Below are 23,152 nucleotides of genomic sequence, written 5' to 3' on the forward strand. Positions count from 1 at the left end.
CGGAGTCCTCTAAATGACAAAAATTTAGTGATACTTAGTACAACTTTTGGCTTTAATTTAAAGTGAAAAGCAGATGCTGATTGAGCTTTAAAACGAAGACACAAAAAGACACGCTGATATGACCTCACAATTGGCTACTCAGCAAACTTCTGATAACCAAGCTCGTTCATCTGCTTCAAATAGCCTACTGCAGCAAAATAGGAACAACTTAACACTTCGAAGACTGCCATTGCTCCTTAAAAAATTTCCTCGAGTAGCCACAAAATAATACCTATGAAACGATGTGGACAGCCAATTAAAGGACGTGCCATTAACGTCTCCTCCGAATCTGTGCTAGAACTAACAGGCAATTGTAATAGTTATAAGTACTTATTCCCCTTCCGAAACTTTACTTTTATGAATTATGAGTGCGGCTAGACTTTTATTGCATCACGTTTCTTTCAACCACAAATAACTTGATCTGTGGTCGCCATACTGTAATTTCTATTGACAACATCCGGGCTGCGCATGTTGGCGCTCCGGCTGAGACGTGTGTTATGTTTTGAGATGTGTATATAATTTTACTCGAATAAATTTATTAAGGTACTAAAACAATACAGACACAGAGGAAATTTTATAATTTATAATGTGAGAATCAAATGGTCGGGGGAATGATTTTCTGAATTTTAGTCTTTATTTATTCGATAACGTGCATCTTCAATGTGGCATCGCCGGCTAAGCACGTTTTTCTGAGTTTCGGAAAATTTAACTTGTAGCTTTTCATATTTTTCTCAGTCATTTACGTCCAAAATGGTATGGAAGAAATTAAGTGTTGTCTCTTAAGAACTGGTTATTAAGAAAGTGGAACAAATTGCCTTTCAGTTGTGATCACATTTATGGTTATCAGTATATGTAATTTGTTTACAGTTAACAATGGATCAACCCTTACCAGAAGTGGCAGAAATTTCAACGCAGCTTGTAGCTGCTATAGAAATTACAATGGACCCATATGCAGACCAACAAAGACGACTCTCTGCATATGAAGCATGCGAACGGTTTAAAGAATCATCCCCCCTCTGTGCACAGTGTGGTGTCTATTTAGCTCGTAAAGAAAATCCCCCCATCATAAGGCATTTTGGCTTGCAGTTAATGGAACACTGCATTAAGTACAAGTGGAACAGCATCTCGCAAGCAGAAAAAATATTCATTAAGGTTAGTCTTAAACCGTAGTGATTGTGACAAAATGAAATAACCACGTTATTAAGTCTCTTAAAAGTTAAACAACCCTCTGATATAAACCATGACGGTTAACCTGTATTGTGTATCAAGCTGATAATGGGAAAGGAAATACTGAGCATTGGGTGAAGGTTGTACCTTGTGCATGTTTGCTATTTTTATGAAGTAAAGGGTGAATTTTGCATTTAAACGTGACAGCTAGAGATTTTTAATGATCCGTAATAGTAGTATGTTGATTCCAAGGGAACTCAATTTTGAGTACATGCAGCAGATTCGCACATATCTGAAATGCCTGACACATTGCCTTATTTGTGAAGACGTTGCATAGAAATTTGTGTTAAAAGATATAAAAAAGTATAATTGTGAATTTTAGGTTTACCCTGAATGTCAAATGCCTTTTTGATGCGCTGTAAATATTCGTCTGTAGAAGGTGAAGGCAATTTACACTGATACTAATTCTTGTTGTTTCGCTGTGTCTATGGATTCAAATATTTTTGGAAAACGTCTGAGAAAGTAGTCGGAATGAACGGAGGTAAATGTATGTGGAATCGGAGAAGAGTTTTATGTTGTGTGGGGTGTCAGATTGTGTCCTGTAAGGTGAGGGCAAGATATTTGGGCGTAGTCAATTTGTGTCCATCAATAACTTACTTTAAGGGGTTAGTGGCAAAATGAATATAAAAAACATTAATGTAGTATTTTGCTTGGCTTGTCCCATGCGGAAAAATGCTGCAAATGGATTATATTGCAAAATCAAGTGCAGTGCAAGGAATTTGATTAAATGATGTCAGAGTAGATATTTTAGCGAATAAAATATAACTATGCATTAGGGAAAAATGCTCTCCGGCAAAAATATAGCCACAAGATCGAGGGTAGTAAACTACTGTTGCTCGATGTCGGATCACGGCATAATGTATTTTCAAATAATTGGTCATTAGATGTGCTAGTGTTGGGGAGGGGGGCTGTTTTTCCTGCCAACTCTGCATATTGTCAAATTTTTACATTAACTGAATAACCTGAGCGTATGTACTCAATAGAGGAGTTCAGACATGGCACTATGATTATTATTCATGAGATGTTCTCTTTTGGAGTTCAATATGATAACAAACAGTGTAAATTATATACATTAAAATTGTACTCAAATGTAAAGATATCAGGATTACCTGCAGTGTTATTGAGAGATCCTTGATAAGATCCCATGAAAGATAATCTCAGTCAAGGAGAATGATTTTTACTCTGTGAAATTTTTGCATTGAAAGGTCCTGTTGTAATAAAAAATTAAAATAATATGACTTCTTTTCAGGAAAATGCGATGCGTCTTTTGGAAGGTGGGACCGAACCACTCCTTCAGGAACAAGCGCATATCAAAGCTGCCTTGTCAAGGGTAATAGTGGAGATGATCAAACGAGAATGGCCCCAACAATGGCCTGGTTTACTGCAGGAATTGAATGCTCTATGCCAGCTAGGAGAAAGCCAGACTGAACTAGTTCTTCTGGTTTTCCTTCGTCTGGTGGAAGATGTTGCAGTCCTTCAGGTTAGTCTTAATTTCCTCCGAACTGCTGGGATCACTTCTTCAATCATGTAGGAAACTAGGACTCAAGAGTATTGAAATGAATGTTGGAAAGATTGTATGAGGTCAGAAAGGGATAGAAAGAAAATGATTGGTGGAGGAAAAACCTAGTGGCTGGCAGAGGCACCACCCAGAAAAACCTGAAGTGCACGAATGGTTCAAATGCCCATGCACTCCTCTTATCAGGCATTTTTATCTGTGCCATTTACTTTTGATATTCAGTTCCACCTCAGATTGGGCAATGTGTAAAGTTGGTATCAAAGGATCTTTTTTCTTGGAATAATCTGCGCAAACCAGCCTCCCTGTAAACCCACTCTTGGGTCTTCGTTGTCAAACATTTCGGACCTGTTAATGATATGAGCTTTGTTTTTGTCTAATTAAGATTGTCATGTGGCATAAATTTCTGTACAATTATTTTCTTAGAAAACATCTCACCAAGCGTTTATGTGGCTTATCTCATGGTGTCCTTTTGCATGAGATAACTTCAGGAAAATTTCATGTGGTGACTTGAAAAGGATTATTGTAATAGTTCCTAACTTGGATGTTGCAAAGGAAAGGATATTCTTCCTCTATGGGGATTAAAATTTTAGTCCCATCTTTAGTACTGCTGCTATTTATATTTTTGTGGTATTGTGACCCTATTTTATATTCATACAACAGCACTCAATTTTTATCAATTACGACTGAATGCCATACTCACTTGTGGCAGTTAGTTGGATGCAACTTGAGGAGAACAATGGGGATTGTCATGAACTTTTTATTGTACTAATATGATAAACCATATGCACAGTAATCAACCCAAAGGTCGGTTTGGTAGGTGATGGTAGAGTAGAGTTCACCCAGTTCTAAGGCTGACGGCGTGTGAAATTCACAAATCAGGGTAGGGGGGCCAGTTCCTTTCCCTGTGCTGGTTATGGTTTGCCAGGAAGATCTGGTACCTGAAAAATCACATAGCTTGGATGGAGCTGCTGGTGTCCATAGAGGACTATTTTGATACAATTTTTAATTAATATCATAAGCTAGTCATGGTTAAAAGTAAAATGTACAGAAGTTAGGCCTGTGAAATGGGTTTTAGTAATACATTACTTTGATTGTAATTTAAATAATGAATAGTTTAAAGCTAACAACAATTTTTGTAAACTCAGATCACCTTCATCAATATAAAGCCAGTCCTTAATGTGTTTAACAGACAAGAATATTTACCCTTTATTCCGCAAAAGTTCTTGACAATTTTCTGGTTCTAGTCCTATGGAGAGGAAATGAAAATCCTCTTCATACATTATTTAACACACATTTGTAACTGTGGATTCCTCCAAGAATCAGCCGAGTTGAATAACACATGACTGAAAATAATAGTTATTTTTAGTATTCATTATTTTTCTATGTCCTCTGATGTCTTCAATCTCATCATCACTTGACTAGCACTTCTAAAACTTCATTTTAAAATTCTTGCCTGTACCACCTCTCACAAGCTATTTCTCGTTGATCCATTGGTTAAAATAATGAAGTGTATTTGGGAGCCAACTACAAAAATGCAAATTGTCAATTCGCATTTTTATGATGATGATAGGGGGTATTTTCCAAAATCAAAAGCACTTTTACTTCATCCTTTGGAATCTCCGGAACATCGACTTGGTATTTCACCACTTTGGTGTTTCTGTAACCAGCCCGTTGTGATAGCTCCGGTAAACTGAACATTTGCTGAATTACTGTGAAGTGCAGGTAGTTCATTTGCTATTTTCTGCAGAGCTTGGGGTCGTGAAAATGTTTCCATTACAACAATCATCCATCAACTTGTGGCTACCTTATGCATTAGATCACAGAAGTATAGGTACTCTTTAATGATTTTTTGCCTAGGAACTTCTGATTGATTCTCTTCTTAACACTTTCATGTTTTCTGGCAAAGCTCTCCACTATAAGCCCATATCACCTGCTTTATACATTTGACATAATTGTAAATCATACTCAGTCCTCAGCACATTATCCTAAACGGTTGAACTGTATCGCTATCAGCCTTCGCCAGATACTATTTTATCACAAACATTTGGTTCCTAAACAGCCATAAGCAGCAACTACTTGCAGGGAAGTTCTCTGCATGTGAGTGTTTGGCAAAGATTTGTGCTTCATCTTCCAGTAACCCTAGTGTTTTCAGAGGCTTCCTGTCAATATCTGGGAATAGATATACAATTTGAAAGCAAATGGCTTGATTTAATTTTCCTCTTTTTCATATCAAAGTGCATTTACGAGGATGTTACCAAAAGTACCTGACCCAACAAAGAAAAAACAAAAATTTTGGAAAAAATGTATTTATTTTTCAACAAAATCGTCTTTCATTCTACACACTTGTCCCAGGGATGTTCAATAAGTTAGATACCCTTTTTATTATAAGAACTGTCTTGCTCCTCAAAATAGCCTTTAACTACAGACATCACTTCTTAACGGTTGGAAAATCTTTGACCACCGAGCAATTTTGCCAAGTTTGCAGACAGAAAATAATGCGAGGGGCTAAATCTGGCAAATAGGGTGCATGAGGTAGCAATTCAAACTTAAATTCATGCCATTGCAATAACAGATTTGTGAGCTGGTCTTGATGAAACAACACTTTCTTCTTTGCCAAATGCAGCCGCTTCTGCTTGATTTCTTTGCTCAAATGTTGCAATAAGTTCGCATATATCTTGCTGTTGATAGTTTTCATTTATCAAGATAGTCAATGAAAATTATCCCTCGCACATCCCATAAAATCGACGACATGACCTTGCCTGCAGATGAAACGTTCCTCGCCTTCTTTGGAGCTGGTTCTCCCTTTTGAATCCATTGTTTTGATTATTCTTTTGTCTTAGGTGTGAAATAATGGACTCATTTTCATCCATGGCTGTGGAACTGCACCAAAATTCTGCTTTGTTGCTGTGAAACTTTGCTAAACACTCAATTGAAACATCTCCACGACAATGGTTTTGCTCAAGTGTGAGCAAACGTGGCTCTCATCTTGCACACAGCTTTCTCATATCCAGATTTTCAGTTAATATGCGATGTAACGCAATTTTTGAAAGGCCTTCTATGTTTGCTAACTTGCGCACTTTCAGTCGACGATCATCCAGTATCACTTTGTGGATTTTCTTCACCGTTTCTGGAGTCGTCACCTCATTTGGTCAACCAATGCGATGCTCGTCTTGACAGCCTCGTTTTAACTCTGCTACCCAATATTTCGGTGTTGTAAACGAAGGGGCAGACTCACCTAGAGTAGAACCCAGTCAAGCTCTCATATTGGTTGGGCTGAGGCCTTTCAAATAAAAGTATTGTATCACATAAGGATGACCAATTTTCTCCAGTTTCACAAATCCACTGAAAACGCTCACTATTGAGGGCTGCCAAACAAATACTAAGCAACGTAGCGACTTCAAACTTGAAACATATGATTTATAGATTGCATACTTTCTAATGCAGTGATATTTTTCAAACGACTACCGTCATCTCTAGGTCAGGCTGGGAGCATATGGGACCACCCTCGTAGCTATACCAAACTCGTGAACCAAACTAGCAATAGGAGCTCAAGCTTCCATATTCTTAAGTACTTTCACCCTGTCTACAATATTCAAAGGCATTCGTTTTCTGTTGGTTTTATTCTTTTTTGATGCCATTTCTGTTGCTCTGCTTTACTGCCGGAACTCAATGCATGTGGTTCAGAAGTTATAAAAGCACACTATTAATAGCTGGTCATCTGTCTTAAACAAATGTATCACAACTTAGCAACATGTGGCTTTTGGATGATAAGTGAATCATTTGTTTCATATAGCACTGATAATTTACATTTTATAGAAATACTAAAAAAGTGATGAATTATTTAAGTGTAGTTTTCATCCATACCCAGAGAAATTTGCTAGCCAAGCATTTTTTGGCTGAGTACTTTTGTGTCACCATTTGTGATCCCATAACAAACCGCCTGCCCAAGATGGCCAGGCACGGTCCAAATTTAGGTGTCCAGATCAAGTAGGTCTTATATATGAATGGGTTACTTTAAGTGTAAAATGCAGTTGAAAGTGTTACCCCAATCTGTTGACCCAGAAGGAAGCAATTTCTTTAAATTAATTGAACAAGATGCACTTGAAGCTTTTAATTCCAGAAAGTTTGCATGTGCTCATCAAAATGGCATTGATATGCATTTCATGTAAACAAAAAGTACAGTACTTCATGAATAAGTATCTTATTTTGGCATATGAAATAATTAATGAGAAATGTTTTCAGAGGTGAGGCAAGTAAAGCGATTGTCATAGATAAACTTATTGCAAAGTGATGTTACTTCTGGTGTATTATGTATGAACAGGCAGATGATCTAGCCATCAAGTTCAGAACATTCTGTGACTAACAACAGTGTATGAAAAGAAATCACTTTAAGTGGAGCCATGCTAAATGAGCTGCTTATATAGCAAGTAATTTGCATAATGAGTGACGAGAAGAGAGGAATTCCTGGAATAATTGTGTGCCTGCTACTCTTCAATTTGTGTTTAGCACTCTTTTCACTGGCATCTTAATGTCGCTAGTAATTACACATTTACCCAAACTTGCGTTCATACATTATTTGTGATTTATTTTAGCCAAGTTCAATAGTATTTTGTGCATAGTTTTCAAAATGTCCTCCGAGAAAAGGCTACAAAAAGACAGCCATGGAATAATAAAAATAACTGTAGAAATGAAAAGTAAAATTATCGAAAATCAGGAACAAGGTGTCAGCGTGAGGATGCTGGGATCATTAACTGCCAAAAAAGTATTTTCCCGAATCTGTGCGTGGTTTGAGAAATTTACGAGAGGAACTGGCATCCATGGCATTGTTAGGCTTGGTGAAGCAGCAAGCTCCATTTCATATGAAGTGTAGAACTTATTCGGTGACTTGAAGAAGCTCTTAGATTTTGAGGGTTTCCTGCCGCAACAGTTTTTTTAGTGCAATGAAACGAATCTCTTCTGAAAGAAGACACCATAGCAAACCAATAATTATACATGTAACAGTGTAGAAGAATGCAATGCCTGACCACATGCTAATGTAAGGACATCTTACGCGGCTATTTTGAGCCATTGCAAGGTACCTTTTCTCGTTTACCATTCAGGAACTTAACAAGCCTTCAAGAAGTGTTTAGTCCCAATGTGGTGTGGAGTTCCATATATGTATTATGAAGGTCATGGGAAATTTTTACTGTGTATTATGTGAATGAAACATCACCCTAGTAAAGTAGAATATTTATAGCCAGGAATATTAATTCTCTGTACTTCCGGGAAAGGTTGTTTTCTTGAGTTAGGACTAGTTAATTTTCACTATTTGTGTAACAAAAATTTAGATCCTATCCATGCTTTGATATAAAATAAATATTTTAACACATTTAGACAAACGTTCCTAAATCACTGCTCGTCAGTTATTGAGCTATCTTTTATAACCTATAATATAAACCTATTGAATAACTACATTGATATTTTCCGTCAAATATAGACCCTGGAATCTAACCAGCGGCGCAAGGATATATGCCAGGCACTTACAAGCAGCATGGGCGAGATTTTTGCCTTCTTCCTAAGCCTGATAGAAGATCGTTGTAAAAGGTTTTGGGAGGCTTTGGCGGCTGGAGAAGCAAGAGCCACAGAGGCAGCTGCTCATGCTCGGGTCGTGCAGGTAATGTATTTTTCCACCTTTGTTATTCATTTTTGGGTATACATAGTTTTTATGAATAGCAGTCAACTCTTAGTTATCCAGTAAGATGTGCATAAGTAAAAAGAAATAATTATATTGTAGCCAATTTTAAAAGGTTGTACTTTATAATAAGATATTCCTAAAAGCAGGAAAAACTCTGGCACTTCATTAGATTCCCTGGGAAAATGTTTAACATTTTTGAAGGGAACATTCCTAACTAGCATTATCATTTTAGGCTTCCATCATATTTCATTAAAAATTCTCCATGTGGAGAAGAAACATCTCAATGATGCCAGTATTTTACAAGGGCTGTCAAGAAAGTAACTTACATTTTGGCCTAGCGTGGCGTTGGGTTGGGCTAGAGCCATTATCGCGGTATCTAAATGTCCGTACATTCGGTACGCGTCCTGCTGTGGTAGTGTGCAGGCTGTGGTTCTTCTACTTTGCTCACTGCGAACTGTAAAAATGTGTGCTGCAGTAGATAATCCTGTGAATTATGAAGTGTGATCTATGACTAGGTTCCAAAGAAACTGCTGGAGATGCCGCAACAGTAACTTTTAACGGAGTCATCCACTAATGTGCATTTCAATGCAACAATTTGAGTGTAAAAATCATTCGCCTTGACCGGGATTCGAACATTGAGGGATCCAGGTTTGTATCCTGGTCAAGGGGAATGATTTTTACTTACTGAAATTGTTGCATTATGATTAGGTTTTTTACTGGCAAAAACTACTAGCTAATTGAAATGCAAGGGCAATTTTGTGAAGTGTAAGTTAGAAGTAATAATGAGTGAAGGCTGATTGAGACAGTGGTGTGCTCAGTTTAAAAAGAACCGCACCAATGTCAACAATGAAGACTGCAGTGGTCGGCATAGCCTTTTGACAGATGAACTTAAAGATGGCCAGCTCTTGGAAATCATGGACATTGGTCCGTTTACTTGAAAACTAAAAACACCACTGACAACAACACTTGTCACTCATCGCTTAGTCAGTGCACAGCACAAATTTCCTGATGAATGTCAGCAGCTTTGAAGTTTAGTGCCTGTAAAAACCTTTTACTAAACGGATTTTATATTGGTGGAATTTCCAATTGCATTGTTCATTTTGACTTGCCATTGTAAACAAATGACAAGTGGTATGGCCATCCAAAATCTGCGGCTCAAGATGTACTGCCTTAGTGTGTGTGTGTCGATACAGCTAACATTAAACTCTCCCAACTACTTTGCTTGCTACATGCAAATATAAGTTACTTTCTGGACTGCCCTCGTACTTTCATAACATTTTCAAGTAGTATTGTTTTATACAAATTTCCTTGTAATGTTGTGCCTGTAATTTCAATTTTACTAAACATCAGTATGGCTGAGTGCTGCAGTGGTGCCCTCATGACCCTGTAAAAAGCCACTCTCTGTAAATGGCTGGAGTCTGAATTAGCAAGGATGAGTACATGAACTCATAGGGCAGTGTTCACTGCAGATTCAAATTCCATATGGAAAAAGATTTAAACAAACATCAGCAGTCAAGAGCTAACTGCATCTCCATTAACCAGAAAAGTCTTATAATGCTGTCTGAGCCCCATCTTTTACTTGTTTTATGAGATACTATGTGCATTTTATTTATTTTATTAAAGGTTGTTCTTCTGACTTTGACTGGCTTTGTGGAATGGGTGTCAATAAATCACATTATGGCCCAAGATGGAAAACTATTGCAGATCCTTTGTGCCTTGCTAGACAAAGAAAATTTCCAGTCTGATGCAGCAGAATGTTTATTGCAGGTAAGTTGAACTTAAATGTTAAAATAATTGACAATAGGCTGGAGTAGAAGGTTTAACATCATTTTAGCTAAAGCCAATTTGGGTGGTCAATCTATTGGAAAAAATCAGAAATGTTTAAAAAGGGAATTACTCAAATTCCTTATAATATTGGGAAAAGTCATGAAAATACTAAAATTATTGAGAGAATACGGGGAAATGCTCAAGTTATTGAGAGGGGGCATATGGTATAGAAATCAGGAATGGCCTGTGGGAACTTTTTTCGTTTTGATATTGCTTTGTAGAGGTTATCACCATGTCAAGTCAATTTTTAGCAAGAGTCAAAAAACCCTAATTTTTAAACCAGTCTTTGGTGATCTCTAGACTGGCTGTCTCCCTTAGTTGATTTGCCTGATCGAAAGTCTCCTGACAAAACCACTCTTGACTCACTGCCAGTGAGGGAACTTAGCACCCTAAGCATCAGAATTATGTCTTGCCACCGCACACTGGCCTTGCTTCCTGCTGTGTAGCCATGTAAAGAATAAACATCCTGACCCTTGTGAATGGTGGGAACTTTGATCTCATGTCTGGTGCTTCTCAACCTTAAGTGAATGAGTGTTTACTTTTCTTTCATCTTGATGTGCATAGCATCCTGTCAGTTGAGCAGGCTTACAAAAAGGATCTTGTTTTTTCAGTGAATGAATCTATTTCCTATGAGAAAAGAGTTAAGAATGCCAAGAATATTACTTTCATTACCTTTTATTTTTTAAAATATATATTTTAAAAAATAGCTTTAATTTTTTTTGCAAATATTTTAATAGATAACCATCTTAAGGCAGATGTAGGTAAACACATGCTGAGGATTAGAAACAAGAGAAAATGAGTGACCACCCTGCCAATGCAGGATTGAAATGGAAATATTGAAACTAGGTATTCAGACAGTAGATTAAAGTTACGCGTTTTCTGTAACCTATGTAATTTATGCCAGGGACATGATAAAATAAGATGTATTATTTCATGTTTAAAAGTAAGTATTTCTTTTTGTCTGTAATAAACAATGTCAGTATTTTGTAAAAAGTAAAAGGGAGCTCATCAGTTTACCATTTCCATACTTTCTCATGTCCTACTCTGGAACTCTGCTGTTGCCTGCTAGGGTTCCTGTGGTTGCATTTCCAATAGAGTTTTAATTTGAAGTAGCTGTTATTATATGGGGAACTTTATGGGGTTAATTTTTATGGCTTGAATCAATGTCAATAAGATGAAGTTACCTAAATATCTAATCTGGCATTAAATTTTTATTTACTTCAGATTGTCAACAGAAAAGGAAGAGTGGAGGAAAGAAAACCTCTTCTGACCTTATTCAATGATACAAGGATGACATGTATTTATCGGGCATCTGTCTCTGCTTCTGCAAAGCCCTTGAGTGAACCTCAATACCTGTTCTTAAAAAGGATGACACAAGTTCTCACTGGCCTGGGAACACAGTTATGCACCTTATGGGCAAAGGACAGCTCAAGTATTGCTGGAATGATTGTTCCTCCTCCGAATTTCTCTATTTATTTGGAGTCAATGATCACATTTACCAATCATCCCAGTCTTGTTTTAGCCCACTTAGTCAATTCTCTATGGGCTGCCTTTTTACGTCATGAGATGATTTCTAGAGACCAAATATTCCTTTCCTTTGTTCCACGCTGGGTGGAGGCAACAGCCCCTCGTGTAATCAAGGGGGGGTTTCCATCCAAAATGGATACTCCTTGTTCAGCTTGGTCTTCATTGGAATTTGATTCAGATGAGGAGTTTGCAACATTTTTTCACCGTTGTCGGACGGACCTTCTGGATGCATTTCGGCATGCCACGATGGTTGCACCACTGGTGTGCTTCTCATATGTGAAAAACTGGCTGACGACACGTCTGCAGCGGTCGGTGGAGCAGAGGGGTGAGCCGTGTACTGGCACATCCTTTGCATACCTCGAGTGGGATGCACTCTCTCAGGTGTTGGACAGTGTTCTGGGGAAGATATTGGCTACAGATCGTGGACGACCACCAGTTGAGCTCGGGCTTCATTTGCTTGAAATGTGCTTGGCATTTGAGACTGATGACCCCCTTGTCCTTAGCACGCTCCTTTCCTGCATCTCTGCGTTGTTTGTGTTTTTGAGCATGGCACCTGGCAGTGGACTCTTGCCTCAAGTGTTAGATAAAATCTTTGCAGCTCTTATACTCAGCCCACCCGGCCAAACAAAAGAGTCACGCAGTCGAGCTGTGAAGAATGTCCGTCGACATGCGGCTTCTCTCATGGTGAAGATTGCTCACAAATATCCCCTGTTGTTATTACCTGCCTTTGAGCATATTGCTTCAACTGTTGAAGGTCTTGGGCGAGACCCTGGACAGCTCTCCAAGCTGGAACGAGTCACTCTGCAGGTATGTGTTCTCCCTAATAATGGCAAATAAGTCAATGCTTTACATTCATGCTGCTCTGACAAGTTTTTATGCACTGAAAGAAGTTTTGAGATTTCAGTGTAACATGTTATTCCAAAAAATATTTTGTTTTGTGTTAATTTAGTTTACCGTATCCATTTTTATGTCAAGGTAAAAGTACATTTTGAACAGCCATCCTCAAATAGTCAGTTTTCCAATCTCTAGAATGATTGTGCCTTTTCCTAGCAGGTTGAATTCAGTTGATTTATTGATGAAATTCAGTCAGCACCCATTAATTAAGAAGTAGAAAGAAATTAAGAAGATTTATTCGACGCTCATACATAATTGCTATGAAAGCTGAAGAAAATTATGTCATTGAGCTTGAAGTAACTGTGGAGGTTTGCCACTGACTGGCTCAGGATGAAGTCCCCTTAATTGACCTGTTGTAAATCAGCAAGGGTTGTAATCTCTACATCCTCACACCTTACTCATAAATGATCTTGATATCTTTGGTGCAAATCTCATGTGAGACTTTATCGAAAAGCAGGAACAAGGTGTGAGTGTGAGGATGCTGGGATTATTAACTGCCAAAAAAGTATTTTACCGAATCTGTGCGTGGTTTGAGAAATTTACGAGAAGAATTGGCATCCATGGCATTGTTAGGCATGGTGATGCAGCAAGCTTCAAACTACCAATTGTAAAATACTAAGTAGGTATAACTTCTACTCGAAGTCTCAACCCTTTGATTAGCACCAAGGGAACTTTTTGGGAGAGCAAGAACTGTAGTGCAGGTGAACATTCAACATTTTGTTTTGAAATGGAAATTTTATCTTATAATATGTATTTTATGTGGAGATGTTAATTTTGGAGGGTATTGTACTCACGTTTATAAAAGTATTGAATCAACCTAAAGCATTATATGTATACTTAAACATTTAAAACCTCACCTCTACTCTATACTGCCTCTGCCTCTAACAAAATGTGGTGAATCCTACCAGTTTAGATCTGTTTGGCACGTAAACATTTTCTGCATTTGGTCATAAATATTTACCATTCATCATTAATTATTTTTATGCTTATTATTTTTTAACATTTGGAATACAAGCAGACCCAATGCTAAGAAAATAATGTCTGCCTCTTCCTTCCAGCCTAAGGTAAAAAATTACCCCAATTTCACTGTAGAGAAAAACTGGTATGGTCCTTGGGAAAATTACTGCATTTCATCCTCTGCTATCATAGCATTCATTTTATTTATTAATACAAACTGACTATAAGTTATCAGAAAATAAAACTATTAAGTATTTATTGTAATACATAATCTTGTGGCCCCAAGATATGGTAACTGTCAGAGAAATATTTTTTACCTCATGGCAAGCACTGAGCCAGTATCATATTTTCAAAGTTACAATATGCAATCAAATGAAACTTGCTCCAGGGCTCCTCTTAAGTCATAGATACCCGAACCATCACTCTCACAACGATTCATTCTCACACAGATATTGATAGCAATAGGGCTGTGCCACCAACAGCTGTTGCTGAAGAAGTAGAAGGCTTTCTATTTTCTCGTAAAAGCTATGCATAAGTATTTGCACAGTGCCTTTTTGTTTGGAGTGCTGTTTCTGTTGTCCAGTTTTGTGGTTTTAAATACAAAGTACAATATTCTTTGGCTGGACTTTATTTTCATATCTGCTTTTGGAATTAAAATTAATTTTTATGTAATATGGGAAGTTTGATTACCCTCTTAAGATAAATCGTAAGATTTATAGAATTAATCCAAACGTCAGGCTAGGCCCTTATTCTTGTTTCATTTTTCTTCTTTTTATGTGAGAAAATAGCAGTTTTAAGTTTGTTCTGAAAGATACATACTCCTAAATTTACTAATGTATCATGTTAATTGTGTTCCATGTGAATTACCATGCTTCATACTATCTGAAACCTTTTTAATTTGTGTAGTTCATAATGTAATGTGTTTCGAGGCAGTGTTGTAATTATACTCAAGCACTTCCTTATTATTTTGCTGTAGGAGGCACTACTCCTGGTAAGCAACCACTTCTGGGATTATGGCCGCCAAACTTCCTTCATTGCATCTGTAATTCGACCCGCAGCAGAGCAATGGCTGGCGGTTGCTGATGCGTTCCACAGCCCTCTATCTTTTATGACCTTTGTCGGTCTAGACCGACCCCCTGTTGAACCCTCTTCTGATGACTTAAATGGACAGAATCGTGCACACCTCATGTTTTGCGTCAGCCTCATCTTAGCTGTTGTCAAGCGTAGTGCACGTCCCGAAGATGACCCAGATCGAGCTCGACGAGGTGGTTTTGTGGCACCAGGAGAAGAAGGCACGGGTGGAACAGTCCGCAGTCCTGCTGCTCCCCATGTGCTACCACTTCTACCCCCAGTTCTCTCCCTCCTCGGTGCCTTCAATGCCATGTGGCTTCCTGAGGTTAAGGCTCGCCTCTCTGAAGGCTATGCCAATGCCCACTCCATGCTTGAAGTAGACAAGGCCAATTTGCTTGGTGGTGCTGGGTGTCCTCTATATTCACAAGGAAGCATACTTCCACCCTCTTCTCCGGATGATTCACTTGACCCCGCATCCCCAAGAACATACAGACAAACACCATTGGATAGGATGCAGCATTTTCTGTCATCAGTGCATGATCAGTCATATCATATCTTAGGATCTGCTGGTCCATCTTTAGGCCGAGATTTGTACAGAATGCCCAACTTAGCATCAAGCTTGATATCTACAGTGTTTTCCAATTTAGAAGTTATTCCTGATTATCGTCTTAGGCCAATTTCAAGGGTTTTCCTCAAGCCGTTCGTCTGTGCTTGTCCATCGTCTGCGTATGAAGATGTTCTCCTTCCTATTCTTGCTCACTTCTGTCCGTACAGTAAGTATATTTGTAGCAGTCATCCATGTAGTAGATAAGGAAATAATTACAATATAGTGAACCAAACTTGCAAGTTCTTCTGAAACTCTATGCCACTTTTGGCATGTGTTGTTGACTCTCATAAGAAGAGACTTTCCTTAATACTTTACTATTGCTTTCACACCACATAAATATTATTTGCTGAAATATTGCTATCAAATATGTGATAGCTTTGTATTATTTGTGACCTGCCTGGTATTTGTAGTATACTTCGCTTATATCATAGTTTATTCCTTTGCCATAATCGAGCCCTTTATGAAATAAATCATTTCATGATTTTCTAGTTGATTGCTGAAGAACTGAATGTAAATATAATCTTAAAAATATTTAAAAAAATAATAAAATTTGATCATATTTCTGAATGACTAAAATGCACTGCTTAAAATGTGCATTTATTTTCAAACAACCAAGTCATATTCATTTCATGATGCTTTAGCTAAATTAAAATGTATAAACTGTTCCATATTCTCTGATCAATATTTGGGAAGCATTTAACTGCTGATGTTTTTTTGGTTGGAGGTGAACGTTGTCAGTTTTACTTAAAAAAATTTTTATATGGCTTAATTAAAATATCTACATTTAATTTGTAGAATTTTTTAATGTTACTTTAATTTGCAAATCAGGGGAACCTATTAATATTTAATTATTATTTGGAGAATAATTATTCTATTAAGGGAATAATTTCCATAAATCAGGGACTAATGTTAAAGTCTATCCAGGAATAAAATCCTTTTGCTGATTTCCATATGTCATGAATTTCAATTGCTTTCGGATCGATTTTCTATAATTTCTTCTGTGCCTTTACAATGGTTGTCATTTTATCAAAATTAGAAATTCAGAAATTTGTGGGAAATATGAGGATATCTGACTTTTGAAAGTTTTTAAAAATTGTTCTGCGAATCTGAAATATAGAATGAGAATTGGGAATTCCCATGGGAACAGTTTTTAATTTGATTGTCAGATCAATTCATGCTTTCTAGTGGCTATTGTGTGTAAGGGCCCTGCCAAACACTGAAGTTGTAATTGAACTTCAGTGATATTAGTGCTGCACAAAGTGATGTGGCAGTGATTCATTCATAAAAACCTTATCAGTGTCCAAGTATATGGAGAAAAACTGGTGGTATATTTGTTAAGGAAATTGGGAAAATTTAGGGAACGTGAGTCCAGAAAATGAGTGGCCACACTGTTACCTTCTTTTTTGAGCAAAAATGTAGTGATTTATTTACTTGATATACTTAATTGTGAATTTCAACACTAATGTCCATTAATGTTGTTCATATTTCCATTTCAGTGTTTGTCCGTCTTTGTGAAAAATGGCAATATATTACTCAACTTTATGAATCTGGAGGAATTGATAATGATAATACAGATACACAGGTTAGTGTTTTTCTCTATGCTTAATTTTTAAGTGCTACCCTTCAATTTGTCATTTCTTGAATCTCCTCCCTTGTGGTGTCATTTGTCTTTATCAAAATCATGACTAGTTTCTCACGATACAAAATAGTAATATTGTATAGGTTACTAATAACTCTCCCTAAAAAAGGAATGGGATTATATTCCTGCTAATTATTTCCCTAGTGAGCCATTCAAGGAAAGACAAAAAGATGTGTATTTGATTGTGAACAAGATGACCCAATTTCCTATTTCAATTTATGGGAAATCTGTGTGCACAAGAGTAGGATGCAAATGTTTTGATATGTTTGTGCATTCATTCTTGGTGGAATTGCCCAGTAATGCAACAGCCTGACTTCCTGTTACCTCTAACAAGTTGGGTGCAGTAGTTACCTAACTTTCCATCATTCAAATACCCTGTCTTTATCCATCTACAACTTCCATCATTTCTTCAAGAAAAGTCACTTGCTTTCTGTTGCTAAATAATCACCCAAAAGGTGTGGGAGAAATACAGAGTAAGTCAGTCTTGGAAAATGTGGGGCAGCTTAATGACAGTATATGGAGTATAGGTATCGTACATTAACTTTGGGGGTCTATGTTTGTAAATAATTCCATGTTTAAATGAAAACATGGTTTGTTAACTGCTAACCATGTCATACAAAGTTGATACACAAAGTATTGGTAGCAAATTTTTCCTCACTTGCACGTGAAGTGCTGAATTCAGACCGTCAGTTAAGTGTGTGCATAATGGTAGATCATATTGGTATTGAGAAGATGACAGTGCTCATGATTATCTCTGAAAATTTGGCATTGTGAAGGATCTACATTAAACTTGTCCTGTAGGTCTTGACAAACGACCAAAAGCAGAATCGACCCTGCTTGTGAAGACCAGCAACAGCTTCGTGATGATTCCCCTACCCCCTTATAGTCACGACTCAGCACCAGCAGACTATTTCCTATTCTCAATTGTTAAATCCTCCCTTAAAGGGCACCACCATAAGACCCTAAGTGCCATCAAAGAAGCTTGTTTGTGTGCCCTTAAGGACCTTGCGGAATCCGTCTACCTGGGAGACTGTGAGCAATGTAAGAAAGCCACTAGCAAAAGTATGTCGATGCTCAAGGGATGTATTTAAAGAAGGATTGGAGAATTTTGAGGCATTGTAACAATATCTGAAATAAATCTATTTTTATTGAAAATTTTCCCAATACTTTTTATACAAGCCATGTTTATAGCAAATGGGAAATAGGGGATTTGGTTTCATAATCCAAATTATAATGAAACATGTTTGACACATTACTACTACTCTGAGTAATGCATAAAACTTCTTTTTCGTCCATTGATGCTCTTGATGTCTTCTTAACAAGGTCAGCAAAAATCATGTACACCTTCTCACAAATGATATTCTCGTAGCATCGTCTTGCCATTAAGTTTTGTTTGTCCATATGTGAAGCAATCTTTCAACATCATTGAGAATAAGTAACCATTGGGTAGATATCCCTGTCACTCCCTTTGAAGCATCTATCTCCTGCCGTCTGTTGGATGGGACCCCTTGGTGCCTTTCCTTAAGTGTAGGCTAATGCCGACACTGGGTTTCTCTCCACCCTTTATCCTTATCCTATCCATCCCTAATAGCGTAAATGACCTCAGCTGTCAGTCGCCTCCCCTAAAACTACTACTGCTATTTATCTACTTGAGGATAATGCAAATTGTAGATGTCAACCGATTCCGTATGTGGTGATTTTAATTTTCATTTCTTTGGTTATTTTTATTTTCTTATGACTGTCTTCTTGTAGTTTTTTCTTTGGGCACATTGTTGCCAGGGTTATTAAACTTTGAACAAAAAAATCACATATTACATGTCTAAACACAAGTTTGGACACGTGTAATCAGTAGTGACACTAAGATGCTAGTAGAATGAGTTCTGAACACAAAATGAAGCCGGAGGTGCACAATAATTCAGGGAATCTCCCTCTCCTAGTCCCTCATAATGTGAAAAGTTGCTTGTTAAGTTAGCCAATTTAGCAAAAATGTTCTTGCTTGTTATGCAAAGCACTGACAATGCGAGTTGCTCATTCAATGAGGTTCTACTCTGTCATTAAATTTTTAGCTGCTTTTACCTCCCACATTTTTTGTGTTTTTATCCAATTGCAGGAAACTTAAGCCTTAAACCAAATGATGAAACATCAAAGCCTTCAACAAATGCACAACTTTCATATGACTGATTAGCTAAGGGGTACTCATGCCCACTAGAAGACAGAGTGTAAGCATTTTATGCCGACTCTGCTGTCTGTTATTCTGGAGTCAGTCATCCGCCCTGAAGGAGCGTGTACTTTTTCAGGCAAAGATATGTTCATCATTTAATGGGTTAATAGTAATGTGCTGAAAGGTTCTTTCCTTGATTTTTGCCATCATGCATTTTGATTTTCTCAAATTATGGTGCATTAAGATTAAATGCAACTTCAGAGTTACAAAAACTTGCAGAAGACCTATTTTGTTGTATCTTCGTCTACAACATACCCCTCAAGCCACTGCAAGGTTGTGTGGCAGAAGGGTTTTAGGACACCACTCATAAAGCAATAAAACCCCATGCAGAACTAACAATAGCATGCTATGTGTATGTAAACTGTGGTTGAAAAGGAAACCTGCATAGTTCGAATTGAACTAATTTACGTTGTTGTGAATAGTTAACATATTTCACTGAGGTGACGGGTTGAATCCAAACTGCTCACATATGTACTTCAAGTCTGTACTTAAACATGCTGGCATGGTGGATGGTGAGGCACAATTATATACGGGTTGATGGTGTAAAAGATGTTCAACAAGCCTTGCTCTGCACTAGGGAAGTTAGCAAATAACCTCTAATTCAGGTAGCTCTCTTTAACTCAAATGTCTGGCAGATTAAGCCATTCCCTGAGCAATTTATGGGTGGAGAATAGAGAAACCACGCTTGTGAAAGTGCCACGCTCTTTTCCCCAGCCACATCATAATTGTTGCGATGCAATTGTTGTTGCATTAACCTCTTCCCTAGTCGAACTCTTTACACATTTTGTTCCAGTAAATGGTAATTTGTGTTGAACAAAATATTAATATTGTGGTTTTGTCTTCTCTTGTCGTTAATATACTCTTGAGCGAGGTGCTCAGTAAAATTTTGTCCTGGGTATTGTAAAAGATGATTTATCTGAAATTTCAAAAATTCAAAAAATAGGCCGTAGTTAGAGGTAATGCATGTATGATATTATAATAATTATTTTTATTATTGGTAAATGCCCAAGTTACAATACAATATTCACATGCTTTCACCAAAATACCGAACAAATTAATGCATTTGTGGAAGTTCACAATCCTAATTAATTAAATTAATCGTGTCATATCAAACCAAAGGATCTAGATTGAGAGAAATACAATAAAACACTGGAAAATGAACATATTCAGCAAATATTTAAAAGAGCAACTCAAATTTTAGTTGAAATTCTATGGTAATACATCTAATTAAGGTTATTGCCCTGAATAAATTGATTCATGATGGATTGGCATACATTTTGAGTAAATTTTCCATGAATTTAATCTCAAATTTGGGCAAAGTATCACAATACAAATTAGCATTCAAGCTAAGATTAAATAAGCATAACATTCTGTTGATAGGTGAATAGTGCAAAAAGTTTCTACTATATAATGTGGAATAATTTTGTCCTTCTGGAATAAGGAAATGTGACATCAAAAGGTATTTATACTAGTTTGGATATTTTATAAGGTTATTACAACAAAGAGGCCATGCACCATCTTACATTTATGAATTAGAAACAGTAGAAAAAGTACATATTCTCTTATTTAAGACCTAAAACCAGAGTTATCAACCTTATGGTTTGATAGCCGAGGGTAGGGCTCATCAAGTATTAAGTCCCATGGCATTTGAAATTCATACATCCATCAGGGTGTGGGAGGGAGGGGGGGCAGTTCCTTTCCCTGTGCCACCTATGGTATCCCAGGAAGTTCTGGTACCCAAAAAGTCGCACAGCATGGGTGAAAAGCTGAGGGCTCCCAGAGGTATCTCCAGGAATAGGAGCTGGGCCCTCCGGCCAGTATTCCAACACTTCACCCTCTGGACCACCACATCCTCATATAAGACCTTTCCTTTATAGTAGAAGTTAAGTATTGAGTGTTAATCAAAAGTGATCCAAATTAATTTCATTGTATTACTCCTTGGTAAGTGATTGAACAAGTTTCATTTTATGTGTATGAATCCAAGCAATGAAAATCCTAAGGATGAACTTTCACACCATCATTTACGAGTAAATGTCCAAATCGTGCTATAGGACTTAAATGTTAGAAAGCTATGTGTAAAGAGTCATTATCATGAAAAAGACAAATAAACATGAAATTTACAAATATTATGAAGAATATGTTAAATCTTTTAGAGTGGTAATTATCGGGCAGCTTTATGGTTGGCTCTCCTGAAGTGTGACCATGGCGCTAACTTTAATTCTAGACTCTGGTTCCTTCCAGACTTCTAGTTCCAATAGTTTTAATGGTCATCACTGCTTTGACATCTCTATGATCTAAGGAACTTCAGATAAATATTAATTATATTTATCACTATTCTCACATGAAAATATTGCTTTTCTTGTCATTTTCATTCATTGTGTTGAGGGTATTGGATGATCATAGTCTTCTTGGGTTTTCTACCTCGTCTAGTACTTTGCTGATGCTAACTCTGCGTTAATCTTCAGGCTTGTTTATTTGGTGCTGGAGTACTTGGTTCAAGTTTATTATTGACATGTTTATATGAATTCTCAATGGAATCCAGTGTCCCCTGCTTGGTCAATGCTTATCTTCTGTGTTTTCCCTGTGTTCTTTGTTAGTTGGAGCGCAGGCTTCTATAATTAGCTGAAGGTATCTGTAGTGTTGCAGTTGAAGTGCTATTCTTCCAGATTATATTTGAGTGGTATCCATCAATCGTTCCCAGTAACCATTAGAGCAGTATAGTAAATCTGCCTAATCAAAAGTGATTACATGGCCATTCTAGCGGCTTCGTTTCAGAATCACTAGATTTTCCAGGTGATCCAGCCAGGAACAACTCGTGTGATCTTTCTTATCTAGCTGTGGTGGTTGAACAAATTTCCCAGATGTATGGTTTTCCACACCCACATGGCCCATGGTAAACTCCTGGAGTCTTCAGTTTTAAGATGGTCCTCCACTTAAATGAGTTGGGTCTCACAATTTTTCAGGAAGTTTGTGAATTGCCTGAATGTTGTGCCAACCAATTATTTTTGGGATTTTACCCAAGACCATTAATACGTAAGGCATGCAGACTCTAGTGATCGGTATTCTTAGTCACTGTTACTCCTCCAGGATCACCTATTAGTATTATTTATGGATACTTAAATAACATCATCATCCCATAAAAACTAACCATTAAATGAATAATATAAAGGATGTCGCTGAATGCAGTCTCCACTGAAGAGTGGCCCATCACTCTTCATAATACCCTATGAAGGATGTTCATTATACATTTAATTTTAGTATATGTCGTAAATGCATGACATTTATATTGCTTGTGGATAATTTACTACTGTAATGAGTAATAAGATGTTTTACTAACTAGTCATGGCCATTTAAATGATGATACTATGTAGTGTTTTAAGAGGAGCCTCTTTATATTGAAGCGTCAATGTTGCTAGAAATCTGGTCCCTTCCGTATCATTCAGTCATTTAGCCTTGTTTTGTATATTACAGGAGGTCTTGGATGATATGCTCAATAGGCAGCTCACTAGAGAATACTTGGATGTACTGAAGGTTGTGTTGATTGGCTACAGTGGGAACATGCCTGGCATCAGTGATGGATTAGGTGCAGGTGGAACTGATGCAATGGAACAGGATGACCCAGGGTGGGGGAAGGGTGGAGGTGGGCGATGTGGTGGAAGCAGTGCAGGAAACCCCCTCTCAACGCTGCAGAATGAATTGCTCAGTGACCTCGGGCAGTTGGTTCTAAGGAGTGAAGCCACACGTCAAGCAGTAACATTGGTAGTTCTGAGGTAAATAATTATTCCATTGGAGTTCACTTTGATGCCAAGTTTTGTAGATCAGAGGCTGACATCTGTAACATTTTTGTCTTTCTGCCATCAGACAAATACAAGGTCTGCAAATATAAAAATATATTCAATCTTGAATTTTCCCACGAACAGTAGTGATGCTAGGGTGGTGCCTCTGTGCGCAGT

At 37.4% G+C, this 23,152-nt stretch overlaps 1 protein-coding gene across 2 annotated transcripts in view; it reads left to right on the plus strand.

Annotated features, from left to right (window-relative positions):
- The first annotated feature begins 456 nt into the window (after nucleotides 1-456).
- Ranbp21 (exportin-5-like protein Ranbp21) overlaps nucleotides 457-23,152 on the plus strand; it is a 31,459-nt gene continuing 8,763 nt past the window's right edge. The window contains exons 1-9 of one of the 2 annotated variants that reach the window (XM_071596598.1): nucleotides 457-582; nucleotides 907-1,191; nucleotides 2,516-2,746; nucleotides 8,259-8,435; nucleotides 10,080-10,223; nucleotides 11,508-12,617; nucleotides 14,638-15,505; nucleotides 16,836-16,921; nucleotides 22,671-22,969. In XM_071596598.1, the coding sequence (XP_071452699.1) occupies nucleotides 913-1,191; nucleotides 2,516-2,746; nucleotides 8,259-8,435; nucleotides 10,080-10,223; nucleotides 11,508-12,617; nucleotides 14,638-15,505; nucleotides 16,836-16,921; nucleotides 22,671-22,969 (3,194 nt within the window). In that variant the 5' untranslated portion in view covers nucleotides 457-582; nucleotides 907-912. Of the gene's footprint in view, nucleotides 583-671; nucleotides 793-906; nucleotides 1,192-2,515; nucleotides 2,747-8,258; nucleotides 8,436-10,079; nucleotides 10,224-11,507; nucleotides 12,618-14,637; nucleotides 15,506-16,835; nucleotides 16,922-22,670; nucleotides 22,970-23,152 lie in introns of those variants that run through there. The other variant, XM_071596597.1, reaches the window with a different exon arrangement.

The sequence above is a fragment of the Hetaerina americana genome, unplaced genomic scaffold, assembly GCF_022747635.1.
Source record: "Hetaerina americana unplaced genomic scaffold, ioHetAmer1.1.p SCAF_8, whole genome shotgun sequence".
NCBI classification, from domain to species: Eukaryota; Metazoa; Arthropoda; class Insecta; order Odonata; family Calopterygidae; genus Hetaerina; species Hetaerina americana.